General features: G+C 44.7%; 1 protein-coding gene across 7 annotated transcripts in view; it reads left to right on the top strand.

Moving 5' to 3' along the window:
- nkain1 (sodium/potassium transporting ATPase interacting 1) overlaps positions 1 to 24622 on the top strand; it is an 860191-nt gene that overhangs the window by 602894 nt on the left and 232675 nt on the right. For 6 of the 7 annotated variants that reach the window (XM_059949383.1, XM_059949380.1, XM_059949385.1 and 3 more), the window contains one exon: positions 5734 to 5814. The exons of the other annotated variant lie outside the window; for it this stretch is intronic. In XM_059949383.1, the coding sequence (XP_059805366.1) occupies positions 5734 to 5814 (81 nt within the window). The remainder of the gene's footprint in view (positions 1 to 5733; positions 5815 to 24622) is intronic. 7 annotated transcript variants of the gene reach the window in all.

Genomic DNA, 24622 nt, shown 5'->3' with positions numbered 1-24622 from the left:
TCCAAGTCACCCTGCATCCTCTTAGCATCCTCCTCACAGCTAACACCGCCGCCCAGCTTCATGTCATCCGCAAACTTGGAGATGCTGCATTTAATTCCCTCGTCTAAATCATTAATATATATTGTAAACAACTGGGGTCCCAGCACTGAGCCTTGCAGTACCCCACTAGTCACTGCCTGCCATTCTGAAAAGGTCCCGTTTACTCCCACTCTTTGCTTCCTGTCTGCCAACCAATTCTCTATCCACATCAATACCATACCCCCAATACCATGTGCTTTAAGTTTGCACACTAATCTCCTGTGTGGGACCTTGTCAAAAGACTTTTGAAAATCTAAATATACAACATCCACTGGCTCTCCCCTATCCACTCAATTAGTTACATCTTCAAAAAATTCTATAAGATTTGTCAGACATGATTTTCCTTTCACAAATCCATGCTGACTTTGTCCGATGATTTCACCTCTTTCCAGATGTGCTGTTATCACATCTTTGATAATCAACTCTAGCATTTTCCCCACCATCGATGTCAGACTAACCGGTCTATAATTCCCCGGTTTCTCTCTCCCTCCTTTTTTAAAAAGTGAGGTTATATTAGCCACCCTCCAATCCTCAGGAACTAATCCAGAATCTAAAGAGTTTTGAAAAATTATCACTAATGCATCCACTATTTCTTGGGCTACTTCCTTAAGTACTCTGGGATGCAGACCATCTGGCCTGGGGATTTATCTGCCTTTAATCCTTTCAATTTACCTAACACCACTTCCCTACTAACATGTATTTCCCTCAGTTCCTCCATCTCACTAGACCCTCAGTCCTCTACTATTTCCGGAAGATTATTTATGTCCTCCTTAGTGAAGACAGAACCAAAGTAGTTATTCAATTGGTCTGCCATGTCCTTGTTCCCTATGATCAATTCACCTGTTTCTGACTGTAAGGGACCTACATTCGTCTTGACCAATCTTTTTCTTTTCTCATAACTATAAAAGCTTTTACAGTCAATTTTTATGTTTCCTGCCAGCTTTCTCTCATAATCTTTTTTCCCTTTCCTAATTAAGCCCTTTGTCCTTCTCTGCTGGACTTTGAATTTCTCCCAGTCTTCAGGTGTGCCACTTTTTCTGGCTAATTTGTATGTTTCTTATTTGGACTTGATACTATCCCTAATTTCCCTTGTCAGCCATGGGTGCACTACCTTCCCTGGTTTATTCTTTTGCCAAACTGGGATGAACAATTTTTGTAGTTCATCCATGCGATCTTTAAATGCTTGCCATTGCATATCCTCTGTCAACCCTTTAAGTATCATTTGCCAGTCTGTCTGAGATTCATGTCTCATACCTTCAAAGTTACCCTTCTTTACGTTCAGAACCTTTGTTTCTGAATTAACTATGTCACTCTCCATCTTAATGAAGAATTCCACCATATTATGATCACTCTTACCCAAGGGGCCTCGCACGACAAGATTGCTAACTAATTCTTCCTCATTCCTCAATACCCAATCTGGAATGGCCTGCTCTCTAGTTGGTTCCTCGACATGTTGGTTCAGAAAACCATCCCACATACATTCCAAGAAATCCTCTTCCTCAGCATCCTTACCAATTTGGTTCACCCAATCTATATGTAGATTGAAGTCACCCATTATAACTACTGTTCCTTTATTGCACGCATCTCTAATTTCCTGTTTAATGCCATCCCCAATCTCACTACTACTGTAGGTGGCTCGTACACAACTCCCACCAGCGTTTTCTGCCCCTTAGTGTTATACAGCTCTACCCATATCGATTCCACATCCTCCAGGCTAATGTCCTTCCTTTCTATTGCGTTAATCTCCTCGCTAACCAGCAATGCTACCCCACCTCCTTTTCTTTCCTGTCTATTCCTCCTGAATATTGAATATCCCTGGATGTTGAGCACCCATCCTTGGTCACCCTGGAGCCATGTCTCTGTGATCCCAACTATATCATATTCATTAATAACTATCTGCACATTCAATTCATCCGCCTTGTTACGAATGCTCCTCGCAATGACACACAAAGCCTTCAGGCTTGTTTTTACAACACTTAGTCCTTATACAATTATGTTGAAAAGTGGCCTTTTTTGCTTTTTGCCCTGGATTTGCCTGCCTGCCACTTTCACTTTTCACCTTACTACTTTTTGCTTCTACCCTCATTTTACACCCCTCTGTCTCTCTGCACTTGTTCCCATCCCCCTGCCACATTAGTTTAAATCCTCCTGAACAGCAGTAGCAAATGCTCCCCCTAGGTCAGGACATTGGCTCCAGTCCAGCCCAGGTGCAGACCGTCCTGTTTATATCGGTCCCACCTCCCCCAGAACTGGTTCCAATGCCCCAAAAATTTGAATCCCTCCCTCTTGCACCATTTTTCAAGCTACGTATTCATCTGAAGTATCCTCCTATTTCTACTCTGACTAGCACGTGGCACTGGTAGTAATCCAGAGATTATACCTTTGTGGTCCTACTTTTTAGTTTATCTCCTAACTCCCTAAATTCACCTTGTAGGACCTCATCCCATTTTTTACCTATATCGTTGGTACCTATGTGCACCACGACCTCTGGCTGTTCATCCTCCCATTCCAGAATGTCCTGCAGCTGCTCAGAGACATCCTTGACCCTTGCACCAGGGAGGCAACATACCATCCTAGAGTCTTGTTTGCAGCCACAGAAACGCCTATCTATTCCCCTTACAATCGAATCCCCTATCACTTTAGCTCTCCCACTCCTTTTCCTTCCCTCCTGTGCCGCAGAGCCACCCATGGTGCAATGAACTCGGCTGCTGCTGCCTTCCCCTGATGAGACAAAACAGTATATCTGTTTAGGAGGGAGGTGACCCCAGGGGACTCCTGCACTACCTGCCTACTGCTACGCTGTCTAGTGGCCACCCCTTCCCTTTCTGCCTTTGTAGCCTTTACCTGCAGTGTGGCCAACTCACTGAACGTGCTATTCACGACTTTCTCAGCATCACGGATGCTCCAGTATGAATCCAATCACAGCTCCAGACGCTCAATACGGTCTGCCAGAAGCTGCAGTTGGACACACTTCCTGCACACATAGTCGTCAGGGACACTGGAAGTATCCCTGATTTCCCACATGCTGCAGGATGAACAAACCACGGGGCCAACCTCAGCTGCCATGACCTACCCAATACTTGCCTCAACTTCTGAAACTTTCTCCTTTTGAAAAGAACTTACCCGACCTTACCTCACTTGGAGTGAAGCTCGTCCTCAGCCTCTGCTCGCCGAAGCCTCTGGAGACAAAGTCTTCCTACTTTGTCTCCCTCTACTCGTTGCCCGCTATGATGTTGCCCGCTCCATCTACTGTTCTCTTTAAATACTCCCACTGCCTCATGGTCCGACTTACACGCGCTTGCGCAGTCATGCCCCCGTTAAACTGCCGAAGAAAATATACGGAATGGGGGACGGCAGATTAATACGTGTAATCCCTTCCGTTGGGGAAAACGTCCCTCCATATATCAATTAAACCAACATCCTCAAAAAGTGTATTAACTTTCTTACGTAAGGATTTTGTTTCGTAGGTTTTTCTATTGGAAGAGACTAACTTTGGTTGTAATTGTATCAGGAGACACCCTGCTGCTCTTTGAAGTAGCTCTTCATCTCTCACAAGAAAGGCAGCTCCTCTAGAGTGCAGCACACCCTTGCCTTACGCCTGGCCCAGTGTACATGTGGGGCCGGACCTGAGCCCGCTACAGGACCTGACTACAATTATCTGATCTACGTACATCTTATTCATGCAAGTGAGGGCTTGGGACACCAGCAGCTTGGACTTGAGCCCAGCCGAAGGGTTTAGGCCCAAAGCGTCAACTGAGCTCTTTCCTGCACATGCTGCCTGGCCTGCTCAGCTCTCCCTGCGCTTTGTGTGCATTGCTTGGATTTCCGGCATCTGCAGATTTTCTCTTGTTTGTGGTTGGATTTGCTGGCTGGCTGCAGGGCTGCAGGCATCTTCCGATGTGCGGGAATTCAGGTTGCTGCCACATTTCCGAATTGTAGGTTCAGTAAAGCGGCCGGCATTATCAAAGACCCCAACTACCCCAGACATTCTCTCTCCTCCCCTCTCCCATCGGGCAAAAGATTCAACAAGATACCAGCAGGTCCAAGAACAGCTTCTATCCCACTCGCGAATGGATCTCCAGTACGATAAGATCGGCTCTTGGCCTCACAGTCTACCTCGTTAAACATAGAACAATACAGCACAATACAGGTCCTTTGGCCCACAATGTTGTGCTGACCCTTAAACCCTGCTTCCCATATAACCCCCCACCTTAAGTTCCTCCATATACCTGTCTAGTAGTCTCTTAAGATCATGCACTTTTTTGTTTACCTGCACTGAACTTTTATATTTAGAGCTGCATTGTTATTGTTTTACTGTATTCTAGCTCAGTGCACTGTGTAGTGAATGGCTCTGTATAAACCGTGTGCAAGACAAGCTTCTTGCTTGCATCTTGGTACACGTGACAATTATAAACCAACACCAATCCCGATAAACTGTTTGTGACCTTGGTGGGCCTGCAAACTTCTCCCTTCCCCAGAACGTACCGGTGCAGTTCTACATCGTCATCACAGAGAGCCACCCCCAACGCCCACCGTGACCGTCTGGCTAAGTGCAGCATCCCCTCAAAAGAGGCAAAAACTGTCCGGGCAGCGGAGAAGGTCTTTGGCTGCAGTCTACCGTCACTGCGGGGCTTGTAAGTTTTCAAGGCAGAGAAGCGGGCAAGAAAAAAATCATCGTGGACGCTGTGCAGCCAGCACATTGCCTTCTCCAAAAACTCCCTACTGGAAAGCCCCCTAGGGCTATTAAAACAAAAAAAAAACCCACACCATCTTAAAAGTTCTTTCCCCTGGCAGTTGATCTGATCAACCATTTCAGTTTACCCTCCCCACCCCCCTCTGTTTATTATTCCTAACTCTGCACTTTTAATTACTTTTAATAATGTTGTTAATATTATAAATACTTGCTGGTATTTTATTCCATACCTGTACTTCTAACATTCACTGGGGCAGTACAGCAGTGTAGTGGTTAGCACAATGGTTTACAGTACGGGCGACCCGGGTTCAATTCCCACCGCTGCCTCTAAGGAGTTTGCACATGACCGCGTGGGTTTCGTCCAGATGCTCCGGTTTCCTCCCACAGTCCAAAGGCGAACCAGTTGGGTAGGTTAATTGGTCATTGCAAATTGTCCCATGATTAGGCTCGGATTAAGTTTGGGAACACTGGGCACTGCAGCTCGAAGGGCCAGAAAGACCAGACCATTGCCATAAAACAACAAATTTTACACCATATGTTGGTGATAATAAAACTGATTCTTGTATCCTACGCGCTTTTATCAGTGGAGGAATACGAACATCAAAGACAGAAACAAAAGAAACCAGTTCTCAGAATCACAACCAAGCTTATTATCACCAGCATGTGTTGAGAAATTTGTTACCCCTGAAAACTCCATGGTGATAAATATAACTAAAAATAAATAAATTATAATGGTTGAATTTTTTTTTGCGTGTCTCACCAACACACCACAGCAAATCCCTAATAATTGTAACTGTATTTGGCAAATAAGGCTGGTCCTTGATGTTAATTCAAAAACAAGAGTGCTATGGCTGAGAATGTTTGACATTGGATGTATGGACAGAAGACTGCAGAAAGTTAATCAGATTTAAATGGTGTTTTCAATATCTAAAGTGCTTTTTGTTCTCTTTTGTTTTACACAGTATGCGGGATGGCTGGTGCTGTGGGTGGCTTGGAATTCATTCATCATCTGCTTTTATCTAGAAGTTGGCCAATTGTCACAGGTAATTATCTCGGCTATGTTCCGAAAAGATGACTCTCGCAGTGTAGTTAATCACAGCATTGCAATCGGAAATGCACGCACCGGACTCCATCTTTCTCAGCTTTTCAAGGATAAAGATAACACGTTGCTGAATTAAAGTCTGACAGCTTTTATCTCTTGATTTTTATGTGGCTCTATTTCTGCTGTGGAGAAGGGAGAGGAGAGAAATGAGCTTTGAGTGCAGCGGTAAGGTCTAGGACTCTGAGGAAGAGAGTACTGAGCTGAAAGATTACCGCAAAATTGGCGAGGGTGGAGGGGTAGAGTGGAGTTAGCCTGAGAAATCAAGTCTTGAGCATGTGAAAGACTGAGATTTGAATTTTACAACGAAGTGGATCAAAAAGTGCCTACTGCCTGTTAAGCAGCTGCATTTAGGGCAGCAATGAAGGTCCTCCATCTCTGTCTGTTCATACCATCCACACAGATAAAGAAGGACTCTTCATTGGTGTTTCCTGGAGGACCAGTGGACCTCTGCCTTTAGACCTGCAACACCCTGGGCAAGGTTTCACTGCTAACGTAATGATCTTCCTATGGAAGGCAGTGTTTGGGTTATGGTTAGAGATAAGGGGTGCTTTGGAATGGGAGCCGTCCAAACAGGGGAACGGGGTTTTCCCTGTGATGAAGTATCATTGTCTTCAGCCACTGTCGTACTGTTTCACTGTGGCCATTAAGGTTTGCTGGGCCGTCTCAGAGGACAGGTAGCTTTGGAGTCACCTGTCAGCCAGATCAGAATGGCAGAGCTACTCACCCGGAAACTATGAGTGAATGAGATGTGTTTCCTGTTGTTGAAGAGTTTCTGCTGCAGCGCCACCGGTTTGACTTTGCGTGACTTGTGCATTACGAGTTCTAGCTGAGTTTCGGGTTGAACACTGTGACCCCACCAGTTTTGTGTAGGCGTGTGCCCACAGACGTACCTCCTGTCTGGGCTGGTGATAGCGCTGGCCACCCACTCCAATAGAAAACGGATGACTGACGCAAGTGGGTCCAGTATCCACCTCCATTTTACATGCCTGCCGATCTCCTCCATGGACCAAGTAGAGGTTTACAGATACGTGCCTTAATGACTATAAAACCCAAGTCTTGGTCTTCTTCCCTTGCCTTCCTTTTCTGTTGTGCCTTTACCTACAACATGACATGATTGTCTTCAAAATGAATGTGCCCTTCCTCATCTCACCTTATCCTCTATGATATCTCCCATTTTCTGGTACCCCACTTGTCTGTGTTTGTTTCAGGAATACTTTTAATCTTTCCTCTGAGCTCCTGAAGTTGTTTCTAGACTAAGTGCATGGTATGACATGGGCGATCATGATGCCCACGTCATATGATGCAGTTAGTCAAGAAACAACATGATTGTTCTTGGAAATTTTTTTTTGCAGAAGTGGTTTGCCATTGCCTTCTTCTGGGCAATGCCATCCCATGACTTTGTGTGACCCTGATCATGGGGGCTAAGTATGTGATACACCTTGCCCAAGGGTGAGCTGCAGGCTAGTGGGGGAAAAGGAGCACTTTACACCTCCTTTGATACAGACTCATCTCCCACCCTGCCACCCAACTGAGCAACTGAGTACAGGAGTTATTTATATTGAAATACTTCAGAGAGTGGACGTTTACGATGATGGGACAGATTCTTATTCTGCTCATCTGTTGTTGGAGTGTTCAACCCCAAACCTACTCTCTTCATTGCAATTGGAGAGTATTTCAACAGATATCTAACTTGGGTTTGGGTTCTCACTCTCTGTAGGAAGCCTATCCTTGGTCAAATCCTGCAGTATTTATGTGGCTGAGCCAGTTGAGTATCTTGTCAATTGTGACTTCTGCGGTTTTGCTGGTACAAGACTCATTGAAGGTAATGTGAATGGATATCAAGGGTTCCTTACACTGGAAATATGGTCACCGTTGGCCATTGTGAAGTGCCACTGCTACAGGTAATTTTGTAGCTGGAAAAGATGCAACGAAGTATTTTCCAAACAGCTTTTGTTTTCCTGATCCTAAAATACTCAGATTAATTCATCACATGTACACCATGTGTTTGCACCCCACCCCCCACCAGATCAGGGTCACGTGAAGCCATGGGAGCAGGTGGTGGATGGTCGTATGAGCAGCTGGTGCAGATCACAAGTCCTGGTTATGCGACCACTGACCCCAGACAGACAATCTCTGAAGAGTATTGATAATGGCTGGGGGGTGGGGGGGGTCACCCATCTTGCGAAGACACTACCCAGAAGGAGGCAATGGTAAACCACTTTGGTAGAAAAATTTGCCAAGAACAATCATGGTCATCTGCCCATGTCATGCAACTCAGCACATAATGATGACGTCATGTCACACGGCACATAATGATGATGTCATACAGCACGGCACATAACGAACCATTGAAACATACAATTAAGTGTCTCGTTTGCGTTCACAACCTAAGGATGTAACACACACACAAAACATTGGAAGAACTCACCAGGTCAGGCAGCGTCTATGGAAAGGAATAAAGAGCCGATGTTTCATCTGAGACTCTTCATCAGGACAGGGAGGAAGGGGGGAGGGGTGAACCCACAATAAGAAGGTGGGAGAGGGGAAGAAATATAAGCGAAAGGTGAAATCAGGAGGGAGAAGGAAGGCGGGTGGGGCGGCAGGAGTGAAATGATAAGCTGGAAGGTGACAGGTGGAAAAGGTCAAGGAAGGAGGAATCAGATAGGAGAGGAGAGTGAACCAGGGGAGAAAAGGAAGAGGAGGGCACCAGGGGGAGGTGACAGGCAGGTGAGGAGAAGAGACGAGGTGAGAGGGGAGCGAGAGTGGGGACTGCAAGAAGAGAGAAGGTTGAGGGAGGAGAAATTACTGGAAGTTGGACAAATCGATGTTCTTGCCATCAGGTTGCAGGCTACCCAGTTGGAACAAGAAGGTGTTGCCTCTCCGACCCGAGAGTGGCCTCATCTTGGCAGCAGAGGAGGCCGTGGACCGACATGTTGGGATGGGAATGGGAATTAGAGTTAAAGTAGTTGGAAACCGGGAAATCCTGCTTGTTGCGGGTAACCTAAGGATGTGCAAGAGTTATCACACATTCCAGAGCCAACATAGCATGCCCACGATGTTCAGCAGCGCAACACGGCAACAAGAGGAAAAACAACAACAATGACGGCTAAGCAAGTCCCTTTCCTCCCTCCCAGCTGCCCTCACACTCACTCATGCACACACAGACAGACAAACCTCCAAACCGAGACAGGCTGCCTCCAGACCTCCAACCTCTAATCCCTGACATTGGGCCTCTATCTTCTGAACACACAGCCCAGGGGCGTCGACCACCTGGCCTCAACTTCTGAGCCCACCCACTATTGTCTTCAGCCTCCAGTCTCGACCCAGGACTCATCGATCCTGGTGTTTTGAACCCTGGGCCTCAGACTCCAGAGACTAACAGACCTCCAATCCTGGGGCTTGCCCATCCAGGGGTTCACCAGCCTTTTTGGGTCTCTGACCCCAGGACCCGTCGACTTGGAGGGTCTTGCTAACCTGGGTGGTCACCAGCGCTCATCCACAAAGCCCATCATCCTTGGCCATTGACCTTGGGAATCTCACCAAAAGTCTTTGTCCTCAGCATGACAATCCAACATCTGGCCTTGAAGAACACTGGCCTTCAACGGCTGAGTGGGCTCCAATCACTGGCTCCCACCCCTGACCTCTAACTCCTTGAAACTTGTGTCCTCAACCAAGATTTTGGTCTCCTACACTGACCCTCACTCAGGTACCTCAACACCAAGATACACATTTTTCTGCAACACAGGCAGATTGCTGGAGGAACTCAGCAGGCCAGGCAGCATCTATGGAAAGGAGTACAGTCGACACTCCAGGCCGAGACCCTTCATCAGGACTGGAAAGAAAGAGGAGGTCAGTGTAAGAAGGTGGAGGGAGGACAGAAAGAATCACAGGGTGACAGGTGAAACCAGGAAACTGGGAGAGGTGAAGTAAAGAGGTGGGAAGTTGATCAGTGAAAGAGATAAAGGGCTGGAGAAGGGGAAATCTGACAGGAGCCTGAAGGCACACACTCAACGATTCAGGAACAGCTTCTTCCCCTCTGCCATCAGATTTCAGAATGGACATTTAACCCATGAACACTATCTCGCTACTTTTTTACTTCTATTTTGCACTACTTATTTAACTTAACTACATATACTTACTGTAATTCAGTATTTTTCTATTATAATATATGGCATTTGTACTGCTGCAGCAAAGTTAACAAATTTCATGACATATGCTGGTGATATTAAACCTGATTCTGTTTCTGACATGCAAGATGAAGCATTTCTCCCCCTTGACAGAGCTATAATTTGCCTCATTATCCGTCCCATCCATAGCCCACTGTTTTTTATGGTCCCTAATTTTTCCTTTGAAGACCTATTACCTTGAAACAGCATGTTTACGTAGTAAAATCAAGCCAGGAGGCTTTGCTATTTAATTAAGGCCCACAGGCCTGATTGCATTTGGAGTTAAAATGTCAAATAGCTATTGAAATTCGCACCGGCAAAAATGAGAGAATTGAAAGGTTACCGGGCATCACTGCAGGATGAGGAAATGTATTAAACAGGGAGCAACATAATCAAGAGTCATTTATGGCCAATATAATTAAGCATTAAAAGGTTTTGGAAGGAAGGATATCAGGGAATGTGAAAATAGAGGTACATTGCTACAATAGACAAGATATCTCAAAGCTTTGACTGGTGCAGTCCCAGTTGTGCCTGTGTAATTATGCTGCTGAAAGACCTAAAGTGCTGTTAGAATGTTTGTGAACCCTGTAGAATTTTCTCAATTTCTAAGTGAGAATATATGATGTAAATATGATCATAAATATGATCTAAAAATGTGATTAGGTCTTCATGTAAGTCCTAAAACAAAAGGGAATGGAATTAAATAAATAGAACTGAAAACATCATACTTGTTAGGTTACTTAGTGAGGAAAAAGATCCAATATTACATGTATTTGTTGGAAAAAGTATGTGAACCTCTGGCACATTTGGGGTCAGGTGGCTCAGTCAATGAGATGAGATTGGAGGTGTGGGCTGCAGAGGCACCCTGCCCTATGAAAAGGACTCACAAAGTTAGGTTACTGACAGAGCCTGTTCTTCTCAGGAAAGATCTGTTTATGTGCACCATGTCTCGATCAACATAACTTGCAAAGGATCTTAGAATTGTAGAGCTGCATGAAGCTGGAAAGGGTTACAAAAGCATTTCTAAAGACCTGAGGGTTTATCAGTCCACAGAAAGAGAAGCAGTATGGTATCTTTCGCTTCCATTTCTGTTCCTCTATCTCCCGCCAGTTCGAGTCCCTGTTGTGGTGTGGTACAAGTGGCAGCTGGTTTGTGTACAGCAAGTTATTGCAAGCAACAATCTGCAAATGACCTGACAATTGATTATTTTTCGTGAGGGATAGATATTGGTCAAGATGCCAGCATTGAGTGGGAAGTGTGTAGCGTTTGAACCCACTGGCCACTCTGTGACACCAGAGACTTGTGGGTTGGGCTGTGGGGGGGGCGCGTTATGGTAGTGTAGTAGTTGGCGCAATGCTTTACAGCGCCAGCCAATGGAAGATTGGAGTTCAGTTCTCGTGGCTGACTGATTGGGGGATCAGTTCCAGCGGCTGTCTGTGAGGAGTTTGTACCTTCTCCCCGTGGCCAGGTGGGTTTCCTCCAGGTGCTCCGGTTTCCTCCCACATTCCAAATCCGCACAGATTAGGTTTAGTAAATTGTGGGAGTATTATGTACTCGAAGCATGCCGACTCTTGTGGGCTGCCCCCAGCACATCTTTTGAACTGTGTTAGCATTTCCATGATGTTTTGATATTTCATTGTACATAAAAAGCTAATCTTTCAGTGAACAGTGTAAGAGGGGGTATTATTAATAATAGAGTTTATTAATTTATAAGGATTTTATACTGACTTTAGGTGTTGCAGTAGGTTGGGAGGATTTGTAGACTTTGAGAATTAATGGATTATGATCAGCTGAATCATCTCCATTCACCTGCTACAAGAATCACCCCTTATAATAATGATCAGGGAGGCACAGAGACAATCTGTAGTTACTGATAAGTACCTTTATTATCTCAATGGAAGTAAGCGAGATCTCACTCAACTGTGTGCACACCTACTAAGTTTTCCTGACCTTCCATGAGCATTCAAAGGATAGGTTAACTTAAAGGGAATCCTGAGGTTTAATGAGGTCCAATCTAACTCTGCATTATGAAGATTTAGTTGTCCTAGAAGTGTTCGATGTCGTCTCTTTGGAGATCTAAGACATTAATTTCTCCTCACAATGCTCCAAAAGTTCTGTTACATGGAAACGATACCCTCCCTTGTGCTCTGGTGTGGAAGCTGTGTCAGACCTAGCTATCCTCCTTCTTCTTCTGCCCGCTCCCCTTTGTTATTCTGGTTATTCTTTGTTATTCCCCATTCTTTTCCAGTCCAGATGAAGAGTCTCGGCCCAAAACACTGACTGTTTATTCGCCTCCATAGATGCTGCCCGACCTGTTGAGTTCCTCCAGCATTTTGTGTGTGTTGGAAAGGTAAACTGCACCTTAAACTGCCTGGATTAATGTCCAGAATGATTCAATATCCATGCCCAGATGTGGCCAGTCAATTTTCTGCACCAGCACAATTGAATCTGAGAATGGTTATAAGAACTCACGAAGGACCAGAAAAGTAGCACTGGAAATGAAACGATTCTCTGTGCCAAGGATGTTTTTACCTTTTTTAGGTTCCTGTATTCCAGTCCTTTTCATGTGGCGCCTCATACAAGCATCCAGGTTGCTAATATTTCAACTTCACATCTGAAAACTTCGCGACATAAAGTGAGGAAGCAGCAGATACCAGGAATAAAGTGTGTGTGTGAATGATCCATGTGTGAATGATTCATGAACGTCGTTGGAGGTTGGCAGGTGACTTACTAAAGAATTAGGAGTGGTTTGATAGGACAGAGTAAGGAAAAAAAATACATTTCTGTTTGTAAGGGATTGGAAAACTAGGTGCTTAGAATGGAAGTCAGAAAGAAATCCAGTAAGTAAGTCGGGGCAAACGTCTACACTCAAAGAGAACTGAGAATGTGGAACTTGGTGGGAATGACATGGAGAAACTGAGCACTGAATGAGTGAGAATGGAAAAGATGAAGATGGTAGCAGTTGAGAAGAGGAAATGTAGAGGGAAGAGGTTTATTAGATAAATGCTGATACTCATCATTTGGGGTAACCAATCTATTTTTGTGCCATACTTTCTACACAGGAAGCTGTTGAGTCAAAGCCCTTGAGGAACGTTAGATGACACTCAGTATGTACCTGGAACTGAATGTCGGAGTGAGGGCAGGGCTGAGTTTCAGTGGACTGAAAGATATTCTCTTGTCTTTGACGGCAAACACAAAGATCTATCAAGGAGAGCAAAGGCAGCAAGTGCAAGGGAATTCATTAGTTCACACCGCAGAAGGAAGTGTCGGGAAACATTAGGACTCAAACAGGCTGGGTTGTTCAGACCCTAACAATTCGAGTGTCCGGGAGACGTGGTGATAAGCGTACAAGTACAGCAAAGTAACTTCAGCCTAGTTTGGTATCACAAAACTGAAAAAACAGATAAACCACCACAAAATTCCATGTACTGGCTTGCCCACAGAAGGCAAAGAGTGGTTGTAGATGGGTCATGGTCTGCATGGAGGTCGATCAACAGTGGATTGCCTCAGGGATCTGTTCTGGGACCCTTACTCTTCGAGATTTTTATAAACGACCTGGATGAGGAAGTGGAGGGATGGGTTAGTAAATTTGCTGATGACACAAAGGTTGGATGAGTTGTGGATTATGTGGAGGGCTGTCAGAGGTTACAGCAGGACATTGATAGGATGAAAAACTAGGCTGAGAAGTGACAGATGGAGTTCAACCCGGATAAGTGTGAGGTGGTTCATTTTGGTAGGTTAAATATGATGGCAGAATATAGTATTAATGGTAAAACTCTTGGCAGTGTGGAGGATCAGAGGGATCTTGGTATCTGTGTCCATAGGACGCTCAAAGCAGCTGCGCAAGTTGACTCTGTGGTTAAGAAGGCATATGGTGTATTGGCCTTCATCAATTGTGCTCAGTTCTGGTCACCTCACTAAAGGAAGGATGTGGACTCCATAGAAGGGGTGCCTGGTTGCCTGGATTGTGGAGCATGCCTTATGAGAATAGGTTGAGTGAACTCAGCCTTTTCTCCTTGCAGCGACAGAGGGTGAGAGGTGACCTGATAGAGGTATAGAAGATGATGAGAGGCATCGATTGTGTGGATAGTCGGAGGCTTTTTCCCAGGGCTAAAATGGTTGTCACAAGAGGACACAGGTTTAAGGTGCTGGGGAGTAGGTACAGAGGAGATGTCAGGGGTAAGTTTTTTACTCAGAGAATGGTGAGTGCTGTAGTTCTATGTTTCTATGTTTCTAAAATGCTATGTAGTAAGTTACGAAGACTTCAGGGCTCACGATCTGTAGGCTGCTCTTGTTTTGCTGCTGTTGCCCAGGGAACTCAGAGTTCCCACTCATGAACTCACCCTGGCTCTGTCCTCAGCACCAGTTGCTTGCGATTCTCCAGTCTAGGTGAAGCCCCAAGAACCCAGTGAAAGGTACCCCAATAAATAGGGGGCTCCGCAAGCACAGAAAGACATGCAGAGATAAACTCCTTCACCTTCTGCTCTCATGAAGGGGATTTCTTTCATGAGAAACTCAGCGTGATTTCTTACCTTCAAACAACTCAAGTTCATTGACAGACATCCTCAAGCCACAGGCACCTTGCAGCCAGGAAAGACTCCAGCTGCTATCAGGAAACATTAGACACGAACAAGCCTAGCCTACAGTGTTTCACTTGTACAAGCACCTCGACGCCTTTCACGCTGTGAGCTCACAAAGAGTTAAAGTGTCTCTTGGAGCTGTTCAGACTTTCATCCAGTACTTTACAAAATCTACACCACAGCGCAGGGACAAGGGAGGCAAGTGACGCCCAAGGCAGAAGTCATAGGAGAAAACATCAGGCCACGATCCCATGTTCCCTCTGGGCTATTAAGGAGTCAGGCTCATGAGGAATGCCTGATGGGGAATCAGACATGGGCAATAGTTGGAGCTTGTCTCAGGTGGTGACAAGAGGGCGTACAGAAGTGAGATATGCCAACTAGTGGAATGGTGCCACAGCAACAACCTGGCACTCAATGTCAGTAAGACAACAGAGCTGATTGTGGACTTCAGAAAGGGTAAAACGAAGGGACACATACAAATCCTCGTAGAGGGCTCAGAATTAGAGAGAGTGAGCAGCTTCAAGTTCCTGGGTGTCAATATCTCTGAAGACCTAACCTGGTCCCAACATATCAATGCAGTTATAAAGAAGGCAAGACAGCAGCTATACTTTATTAGGAGTTTGAAGCAATTTGGTATGTCAATAAAAATGCTCAAAAACTTCTATTGTTGCACCATGGAGAGCGTTCTGACAGGCTGCATCACTGTCTGGTGTGGAGGGGCTACTGCACAGGACCGAAAGAAGCTGCAGAAGGTTGTAAATCTAGTCAGCTCCATCTTGGGCACTAGCCTACAAAGTACCCAGGACATCTTTAGGAAGCGGTGTCTCAGAAAGGCAGCGTCCATTACTAAAGATCCCCAGCACCCAGGGTATGCCCTTTTCTCACTGTTACCATCAGGGAGGAGGTACAGAAGCCTGAAGGCACACACTCAGTGATTCAGGAACAGCTTCTTCCCCTCTGCCATCCGATTCCTAAATGGACATCAAACCCGTGAACACTACCTCACTTTTTTTAATATATAGTATTTCTGTTTTTGCACATTTTAAAAAATAATCTATTCAATATATACAATTGATTTACTTGTTTATTTATTATTTTATTTTATTTTTTTTTCTTTCTCTCTCTCTGCTAGATTATGTATTGCATTGAACTGCTGCTGCTAAGTTAACAAATTTCACGTCACGTGCCGGTGATAATAAACCTGATTCCGATTCCGATTCTGATTCCCTGAGTATTAACCCAGCTGTACAGTATTTTCCTTCATGTTCATGGATGAGAAGCATTGTGCATTTCATTCATCATCTAATTACTCCAGGCATACTTGAATATTTCCGTGCAATCTCTTAAATCTCTAAAATCGCTCATCTCAGTTGGATGAAAAATCCAGAGAAAAGGGCCACAGGATTACTTTACTTTACTTTTTTGTCACCAAACAATTGATACTAGAGCATACAATCATCACAGCGATATTTGATTCTGCGCTTCACACTCCCTGCAGTGCAAATTGAAGTAAATATGATAAAAATTTAAATTATAATCATGATTAGAAAATAGAAAAGGGAAAGTAAGGTAGTGCAAGTCAGGTCTGGATATTTGGAAGGTACGGCCCAGATCCGGGTCAGGATCTGTTCAACAGTCTTATCACAGTTGGAAAGAAGCTGTTCCCAAATCTGACCGTACGAATCTTCATGCTCCTGAACCTTCTCCCAGAGGGAAGAGGGACAAAAAGTGTGTTGGCTGGGTGGGTCTTGTCCTTGATTATCCTGGCAACATTGCTCTGACAGCGTGTCGTGTAAAGTGAGTCCAAGGATGGAAGATTGGTTTGTGCGATGTGCTGGGCTATGTTCACGATCTTCTGCAGCTTCTTCCGGTCTTGGACAGGACAACTTCCATATCAGGTTGTGATGCACCCTAGAAGAATGCTTTCTACAGTGCACCTATAAAAATTAGGGAGGGTTTTAGGGGACAGGCCAAATTTCTTCAGCTCTCTCAGGAAGTAAAGGCGCTGGTGGGCCTTCTTGGCAGTGGACTTTGCTTGGTTAGACCAAGTCAAGTCATTTGGATTCAGCTTAAAGCAAGGTCATTGTGCAGAAGCTACAGAAATACCTTTTGATACCAATAACCGTGGAAATCTGATACCATCTCCCAACAGTGAACTGACTGTTAGTTTCAAGCCTGATATCAGATCAATGAGAGTGTCAAGAATGAACTTAGAGACCATAAGATGTGGGAGCAGAATTAGGCTATTTGGCACATTGAGTCTGCTCTGCCATTTTATCAAGGTTGATGCATTTCCCTCTAAACCCCAATCTCCTGCCTTCTCCCTTCATGCCCTGACCAATCAAGAATCTACCAACTTCCAGTGACTTAGAATGCGGTGAATGGGTCAAAAGCTTCGTGGTGAATCAGACCGGACAGGCTGAGCTATTGCTGTTCCTGCACGATTCCCCCAGTTATTTGAATTAGTAACCGTTCCATAGACTTTTGATGACAAGATTCATGATGGCGGGGGTGGGGGGGGGCGCGGTGGTTGGGGTTTGATGCTTTAGTTGCCGTTTCTATGTGGAGCGACCTGTTAGTTTTTTGTGCGAGGGAGAGGTTTGAGGGATTGGGGGTTGATATTCTAGCTGTCGTTTTTCGTACGGGTGATCTGTTAGTTTTTTGTGCGAGGGAGAGGTTTGAGGGATTGGGGGTTGATATTCTAGCTGTCGTTTTTCGTACGGGTGATCTGTTAGTTTTCTGTGCGAGGGAGAGGTTTGGGGGATTGGGGGTTGATATTCTAGCTGTCGTTTTTCGTACGGGTGATCTGTTAGTTTTCTGTGCGAGGGAGAGGTTTGAGGGATTGGGGGTTGATATTCTAGCTGTCGTTTTTCGTACGGGTGATCTGTTAGTTTTCTGTGCGAGGGAGAGGTTTGAGGGATTGGGGGTTGATATTCTAGCTGTCGTTTTTCGTACGGGTGATCTGCTAGTTTTCTGTGCGAGGGAGAGGTTTGAGGGATTGGGGGTTGATATTCTAGCTGTCGTTTTTCGTACGGGTGATCTGTTAGTTTTCTGTGCGAGGGAGAGGTTTGGGGTTTGGCGTTTGATGCTCTAGCTGCCATATTCCGTGTGGGTGACCTGTTGGATTTTTTTTGTGTGATAGAGGGGTTTGGCCATATGGGGTTTGCGAGTTTTTGTTTCTTCTTTTGTGCGCGGTGGGGAGGGGGTTGATATGGATCAGATGAATCGCAGAGTTGCATACTGAATGCATACTTGGATAACAAATGAACCTTTGAACCTTCAATCATCTTATAAACCGCTCACCATAACTTCATGCACACTGTGCTGACAAGGCAGTCATTCCAGATGTAAAGTCGGAAAGAGATGATTCCGCCATATTCATTGTTCCGAGGACAAAATTTTAGTTGACTTGAAACAAGCAATTGAGTTGTACTTGTGTTCAGTGCTATTCCTTTGATGTTTTATTTCAACTGTGAAGTGACTCCTATCCCATTCCCTCCCCTTATCTGTTGATTCCATCCATGTGGCTCAGAGTTTGCATTCATATCTACATTCCAAGGACACAAGTAAGTTGTTTCTTGAGCGTATCCTACTGCTCCAATACCGTGCACCAGTGACATTTCATTGCGCTGTCACATCAGACCTAACCTAAGTGAGAAGGAGCTGCTCCTATAGATGTATTGTGGAGAGTGTATTGACTGGCAGCAGCACAGCCTGGTATAGGAACACCAACGCCCTTGAACGAAGACAGCCCAGGCCATCATAGATAATACTCTCCCCACCATTGAGTACATCTACATTGAAAGTATCCATCATTAGGGACCCCCGCCACCCAGGACATGTCCTCTTCTCACCACTGAAGCCAGGCAGAAGGTACAAGAGACTCAGAACTCACACCACCAGGGTCAGGTACAGTTGCTTCTCCTCAACCACCAGGCTCTTGAACCAAAGGGGATAACTTCCCTTGCCCTGTCGTTGTAAAGTTCCCACAACCAATGGACTCACTCTCAAGATTCTTCCTTTCTGTATTTGCACAGTTTGTTGTCTTCTCCACTCTGCTTCAATACCCTAGCTGGCCATCTCCCTCCATCTGACAATGCTCCCACAAAGTGCATTTGGATGTATTGCTACTTTGAGACAATGTCTAATTGCAAACTGCCCTTTGGCAACAGAAGTTGACCATGCAATGTAAAACCATATGAGCCTCTTGCCAGACACCCAAAACCAAGGTTCTTGGCCTATTGGTTGCCTCAGCTCTGCACAAATCTTGCTGTATTATTACTAGGTCCATTGTGGCCAGTGACTGTTACAGAGCCATAGAAAACTACTGCACAGAAACAGGCCCTTCAGCCCATCTAGTCTGTTCTGAACCATTTAAACAACCTTGTCCCACCAACACCCCTCCCATCCATGTACCTATCCAAACTTCTCTTAAACACTGAAAGCAAAATCACATCCGCTACTTGCGTCAGCAGCTCATTCCACACTCTCCCCACCCTCCAAGTGAAGAAGTCTCCCCTCATCTTCTCCTTAAACCTTTCACCTTTCACCTTTAACCCATGGCCTCTAGTTGGAATCTTGCTCAACCTCAGTGGGAAAAAGCCTGCTTGCATTTACCCTATCTATACCCCCCTTAATTTTGTAAACCTCTAACAAATCTTCCTTCAAACTTCTACGTTCTAAGGAATAAAGTCCTATCCTATTCATTTTTTCCTTATAACTCAGGTCCTCCAGACCTGGCCACATCCTTGTAAATGTTCTCTGTTCTCTTTCAATTTTATTTCCACCTTTCCTGTAGGTAGGTGACCCAAACTGAACACAATACTCCTAATTAGGCCTCACCAACATCATATACAATTTCAACATAACATCCCAACACTTGTCCTCAATGCAACACGCACAAAATGCTGGAGGAACTCAGCGTGTCAGGCAGCAGCCATGGAAATGAATTGCTAGTCAATGTCTCAGGCTGATGAGAGCTTCTTCAAGACTGAGAAGGAAGTGGGAAGATGCCAGAATAAAAAGGTCAGGGGGAGGGGAAGGAGGCCGGCTGGAAGGTGATAGGTGAAGCCAGATGGGCGGGAAAGGTCAAGGGCTCGAGAAGAAGGAATCTTATACTTTGATGTGTGGTCAACATGCTAAAAGTTTCCTTTATGACCCTATCAACTTGTGATGCCACATTCAGTGAATTATGAACCTGCAGCCCCAGATCCCTTTGATCTACCACACTCCTCAGTGCCCTACCACTCTCAGAGCAAGACCCATCCTGATTGGTCCTGCCAAGGTGCCGCACCTCGCACTTGGCTACATTAACTTCCATCTTTGAATGGTTTGCCTTTGTTAGTCAAGTGCTGGACCACCTGTTGCCAAAGTGCCAGACATTAATCATTAGAATATTTTGATGCGTTCACACCTCAGCCGCAGCACAATGGGTTAAAGTGATTCGCGGCTGTCTGACTTGTGACGTTGAACTGAATATAGACCTAGTGCCTGGAGATAGTTCAACTCACCTGCAGTCTGAACCCACGAGATCATCACCTTAGGGTTTGTCATTAATACTGAAATGCTTTTGATTAAAAGGCTGTTGTCAAGCCTCTCAGGAGGATAAGAAGGTCAGTGATGATCATAAATGGCTTAGTATTGCTCGAAGCTGCTCAAATAGCAATGGCACGATGCAGGATAATTACCCTTTGATACTGTAAGTCAGAAAAAGTTTAAAACAGTATAGTCACAATAAGGTAATGTGTTATTTTCTTGTGAATAATAAATAACCTTACAGTTAGAACTATAATACAACATAGAACAGTACAGCACAGTACAGGCCCTTCGGCCCACAATGTTGTGCCAACCCTTTAATCGGCGCTAAGATCAATCAAAACTTTCCCTCCCGGGAAGGCTTTAAACTAATCTGGCAAGGAGATGGCAACAGGACTGATAGCACTGAGGATGGGGCATTAGGTGTGCAACTAGATGAAGTGTGTAGTGAGACAGTGAGGAGGGACAGACTGATGATAGGGCAAAATTGAAGTCTGTGGAATGAGTTGAAGTGTAACAGGGGGCTGAAATCAAAAAGGCTGATGAATGCAGGACTGAAGGTGTTATATTTGAATGCGCAAAGTATACAGAATGAGGTAGGTGATGTTACAGGGGTTTGGCATGAATGACTTTTTGGGCATCTCTGAGTCGCTATTGAAAGAAGATCATAATAGGGAGATTAGCGTCCAAGGGTACACATTGTATCAAAAGGACAGGCTGGTAGGCCGAGGAGGTGGGTGGCTTTGTTGGTTAAAAAAAATCAAATCCTTAGCAAGAGGTGACTTAGGATTGGAAGATGTAGAATCCTAGTAGGTAGGGTTAAGAAACTGCAAGGGTAAAAAGACCCTGTTGGGAGATATATAAAGGCCTGTGAAGAGTAGCCAGGATATGGGCTACGAATTACAATGGGAGATAGAAAAGGCTATGTTCCAATCGTCATGGGGCTTTTCAATATGCAGGTAGATTGGGAAAATTAAGTTGGTGCTGGATCCCAAGAGATAGGATTTGTAAAGTTGCTACAAGATGTCTCTTTAGAGCAGCTGATGGTTGAGCCCACTAGAGGAACAGCAATTCTGGATTAAGTGTTATGTAATGACCCAAATTGGATTAGGAAGGTTAAGGTACAGGAACCATCAGGAGGCAGTGATCATAATATGATAGAATTCACCCTACAGTTCGAGAAGGAGAGTCTAAAATTGGAGGTATCAGTATTACAATGGGGTAAAGGGAATTACAAAGGTATGAGGGAGAAACTGGCCAGAGTTGATAGGAAGGGAACACTAGCATGGATGATGGCAGAGCAGCAATGGCTGGAGTTTCTGAAGGCAATTCAGAAGGCACAGGAAAAATAAATCCCAAAGAAGAAGAAGAAATAGTCTAAAGGATGGATGAGGCAACCGTGGCTGACAAGGGAAGCCAAAGACAATATAAAAGCAAAAGAGAGGGCATATTAGAATTTGGAACCATTTAAAAACCAACAGGAAACCATAAAGAGAGAGAAGATGAAATATGAAAGAAAGCTAGCCAATAATATATATACTGAGGAAAAGAGTGATGGGAATGCATATCAGACTGTTGGAATATGATGCTGGAGAGGTAGTAATGGGGGACAAAGAAATGGCGGATGAACTGAATGAGTATCTTGCATCAGTTTTCACTGTGGAAGAGGCGAGCAGAATGCCTGCAATGTGGGAGTATCAGGGAGCAGAAGTGAGTGAAGTTAGAGAGAAGCTAGAGAGAAAGTGCTTGGGAAGCTGAACAGTCTGAAGGTAGGTAAGTCACCAGCACCCGATGGTCTACACCCCAGGGTTCTGAAAGAAGATGCTGAAGAGATTTTGGAGCATTAGTAATGGTCTTTCAAGAATCACTAGATTCTGGAATGGTTCCAGAGGACTGGAAAATTGCAGAAGTCTCCATTCTTCAAGAAGAGAAGGACGCAGAACCAGTGAGCTTCTAGGTCAACTAGCCTGACCTCAGTGGTCGGAATGATGTTGGAGTGTATCATTGGAGGCACATGACAAAGTAGGCCAAAGTCAGCACGTATTCTTCCAGGGAAGATCTTGCCTTACAAATCTATTGCAATTCTTTGAGAAAATAATAAACAGAATAGACAAAGGAGAATGTTGTTTATTCGGATCTTCAGAAAGCCTTTGACAAGGTTCCTTAACAAGATAAGAACCTTTGGTGTTACTGAAAGATTCTAGCATGGATAGAAGATTGGCTGACTGCCAGGAGGCAAAGAGTGGGAATAAAAGGAGGTCTTATCTGGTTGGCTCCCAGTGACTTGTGGTGTGCCATGGGGCCGGTGTTGGGACTGCTTCTTTTTATGTTATATGTCAAGGACTTGGATGAAGAAATTGATGGTTTTGTGGCCAGGTTTGTGGATAATACAAATATAGGTGGAAGGGCAAGTAGTGTTGAAGAAGCAGGTTAACTACAGAAGGACTTAGACAGATTGGGAAAATGGGCAAATAAGTGGCAGATGGAATGTAGTCTAGGGAAGTGCATGATCATGCACTTTGGTGGAAAGAATAAATGCATCGACTATTTTCTACATGGGGAGAAAATTCAAAAATCAGAGGCATAGGGACTTGAAAGGTTAACTTGTAGATTGAGTCAGTGGTAAAGAAGGCAAATGCAATCTTAGCATTCATTTTGAGAGGACTAGAATACAGAAGCAAGGATGTAATGCTGAGGCTTTATAAGGCATTGGTCTCACGGCACTTGGAGTATTATGAGCAGTTTTGGGCCTCTTATAATAATTGTCATGATGGAATGGTAGAGGATATTTGATGGGCTGAATGGCCTAATTCTGCTCCTATGTCTTATAGCCCTCCATTTTTCTATTATCCATGTGCCAGTCTAAGAGTTTATTTATTTATCGATTTACTTGGTTATTTATTTATCTGTTTGTTCATTTGCTTGTTTGTCCAGCACCCAGGGCGTGCCCTTTTCTCATTGTCACCATCAGGTAGGAGGTACAGAATCCTGAAGACACACACTCAGCGATTCAGGAACAGCTTCTTCACCTCTGCCATCCGATTCCTAAATGGACATTGAAGCTTTGGACACTACCTCACCTTTTTTAATATACAGTATTTCTGTTTCTGCACATTTTTAAAAAATCTATTCAATATACGTAATTGATTTACTTGCTTATCTATTATGTTTTATTTATTGTTATTATTATTTTCATCTTCTAGATTATCTATTGCATTGAACTGCTGCTGCTAACTTAACAAATTTCACATCACATGCCGGTGATAACAAACCTGATTCTGATTCTGTTTGCTTATTTATTTATTGATTGATTGATTGATTGATTGAGTTGGAGCGTGGATTAGGCCCTTTTGACTCCTTGAGCTGCACAACACAAATCACCGATTTAACCATAGTCTAATCACGGGACAATTTACAAACAACGAATTAAATGCCCCTAATGGATCCGCTACCCCAGACAAGATAAACTTGTGCCCTTCATGCAGCAAGATCTACCGAGTGAAAAAGAGCAAAGAATAAAATCAGTAATTATTCTTCATTGGGGAAATGTCAGGAAAAAAAAGAAGGCACACGGACCTTATTTGCCGTGAGTGATTTGAATTTGCTTGCTGTTCACAGCAGGGACTTCAGTTCTTGGCACCAGGTACTGCAGGTGATTGGCAGTGAGTAGGGAACAAATAGAGAGGGTTATCTGAAGCGGAAACACAAATGCAAAACCAGTCCAACGTTGGAAGGGGAGAAAGTTCCAGTTCAAGGCTGTTTCCATTCTCTAACGGATTTGTAGTTCGTGGCGAGGTATTGAAAGCTCTCAGTGGCCATCTCCTTCTCCCTTTGTCTGCTGTTCTTTGACAGAAAGGGGAGAATTATAGACTCACTGGAATGTAAGTCTACCGCCGGCTTCAGGCTCGGGCTACTCAAAGGTTCTTGCCTTCGTTTATTTTCATTTCACAAAAAGCTTGCGGTTTCAGGGCCCGTGTTGGACGGAGCATCGTGAGGATAATCTGCTGGGAACTTGGCAGTCTACTCTGGATCACTAAACCTTCCTGGCATTAACCAGTCCAGGGTGTCAGCAAAGCGGGCCACTTGTCACCTTTCCATAACTGCACCTTCAGAAGGTGATGGGGAGCCAGCTTCCCCATTGCAGTCCATGCGGAAATTATGCTCCCAGGCCGACACTGGGTAGAAACTCCCTGCATTCAGACTCAGTAACTGTCAGTGCGCAGACACGTAAACTCAGTGACCAGCTTATCAGGAACCTCCTGTACCAAATAAAGTGGCCACTGAGTGTATGTTTGTGGTCTCCTGCTGCTGTAGCCCGTCCACTTCAAGTGTTAGCCATTCAGAGTTGCTCTTCGGCGCACCACTGTCGTTAACGCGCGGTTACTTGAGTTTCCAGCTCTCTGCAGCTCACTTAGGTCTGGTGACCAAAAGCTGACTTTAAAGAATGCCGTCAGTGGAGGAGTGAGTT

The sequence above is a fragment of the Hypanus sabinus genome, chromosome 24 (genome assembly GCF_030144855.1).
Source record: "Hypanus sabinus isolate sHypSab1 chromosome 24, sHypSab1.hap1, whole genome shotgun sequence".
Taxonomy (NCBI): Eukaryota; Metazoa; Chordata; class Chondrichthyes; order Myliobatiformes; family Dasyatidae; genus Hypanus; species Hypanus sabinus.
Note: the sequence above shows the minus strand (reverse complement) of the source record. Positions and strands in the feature narration are given on the sequence as shown.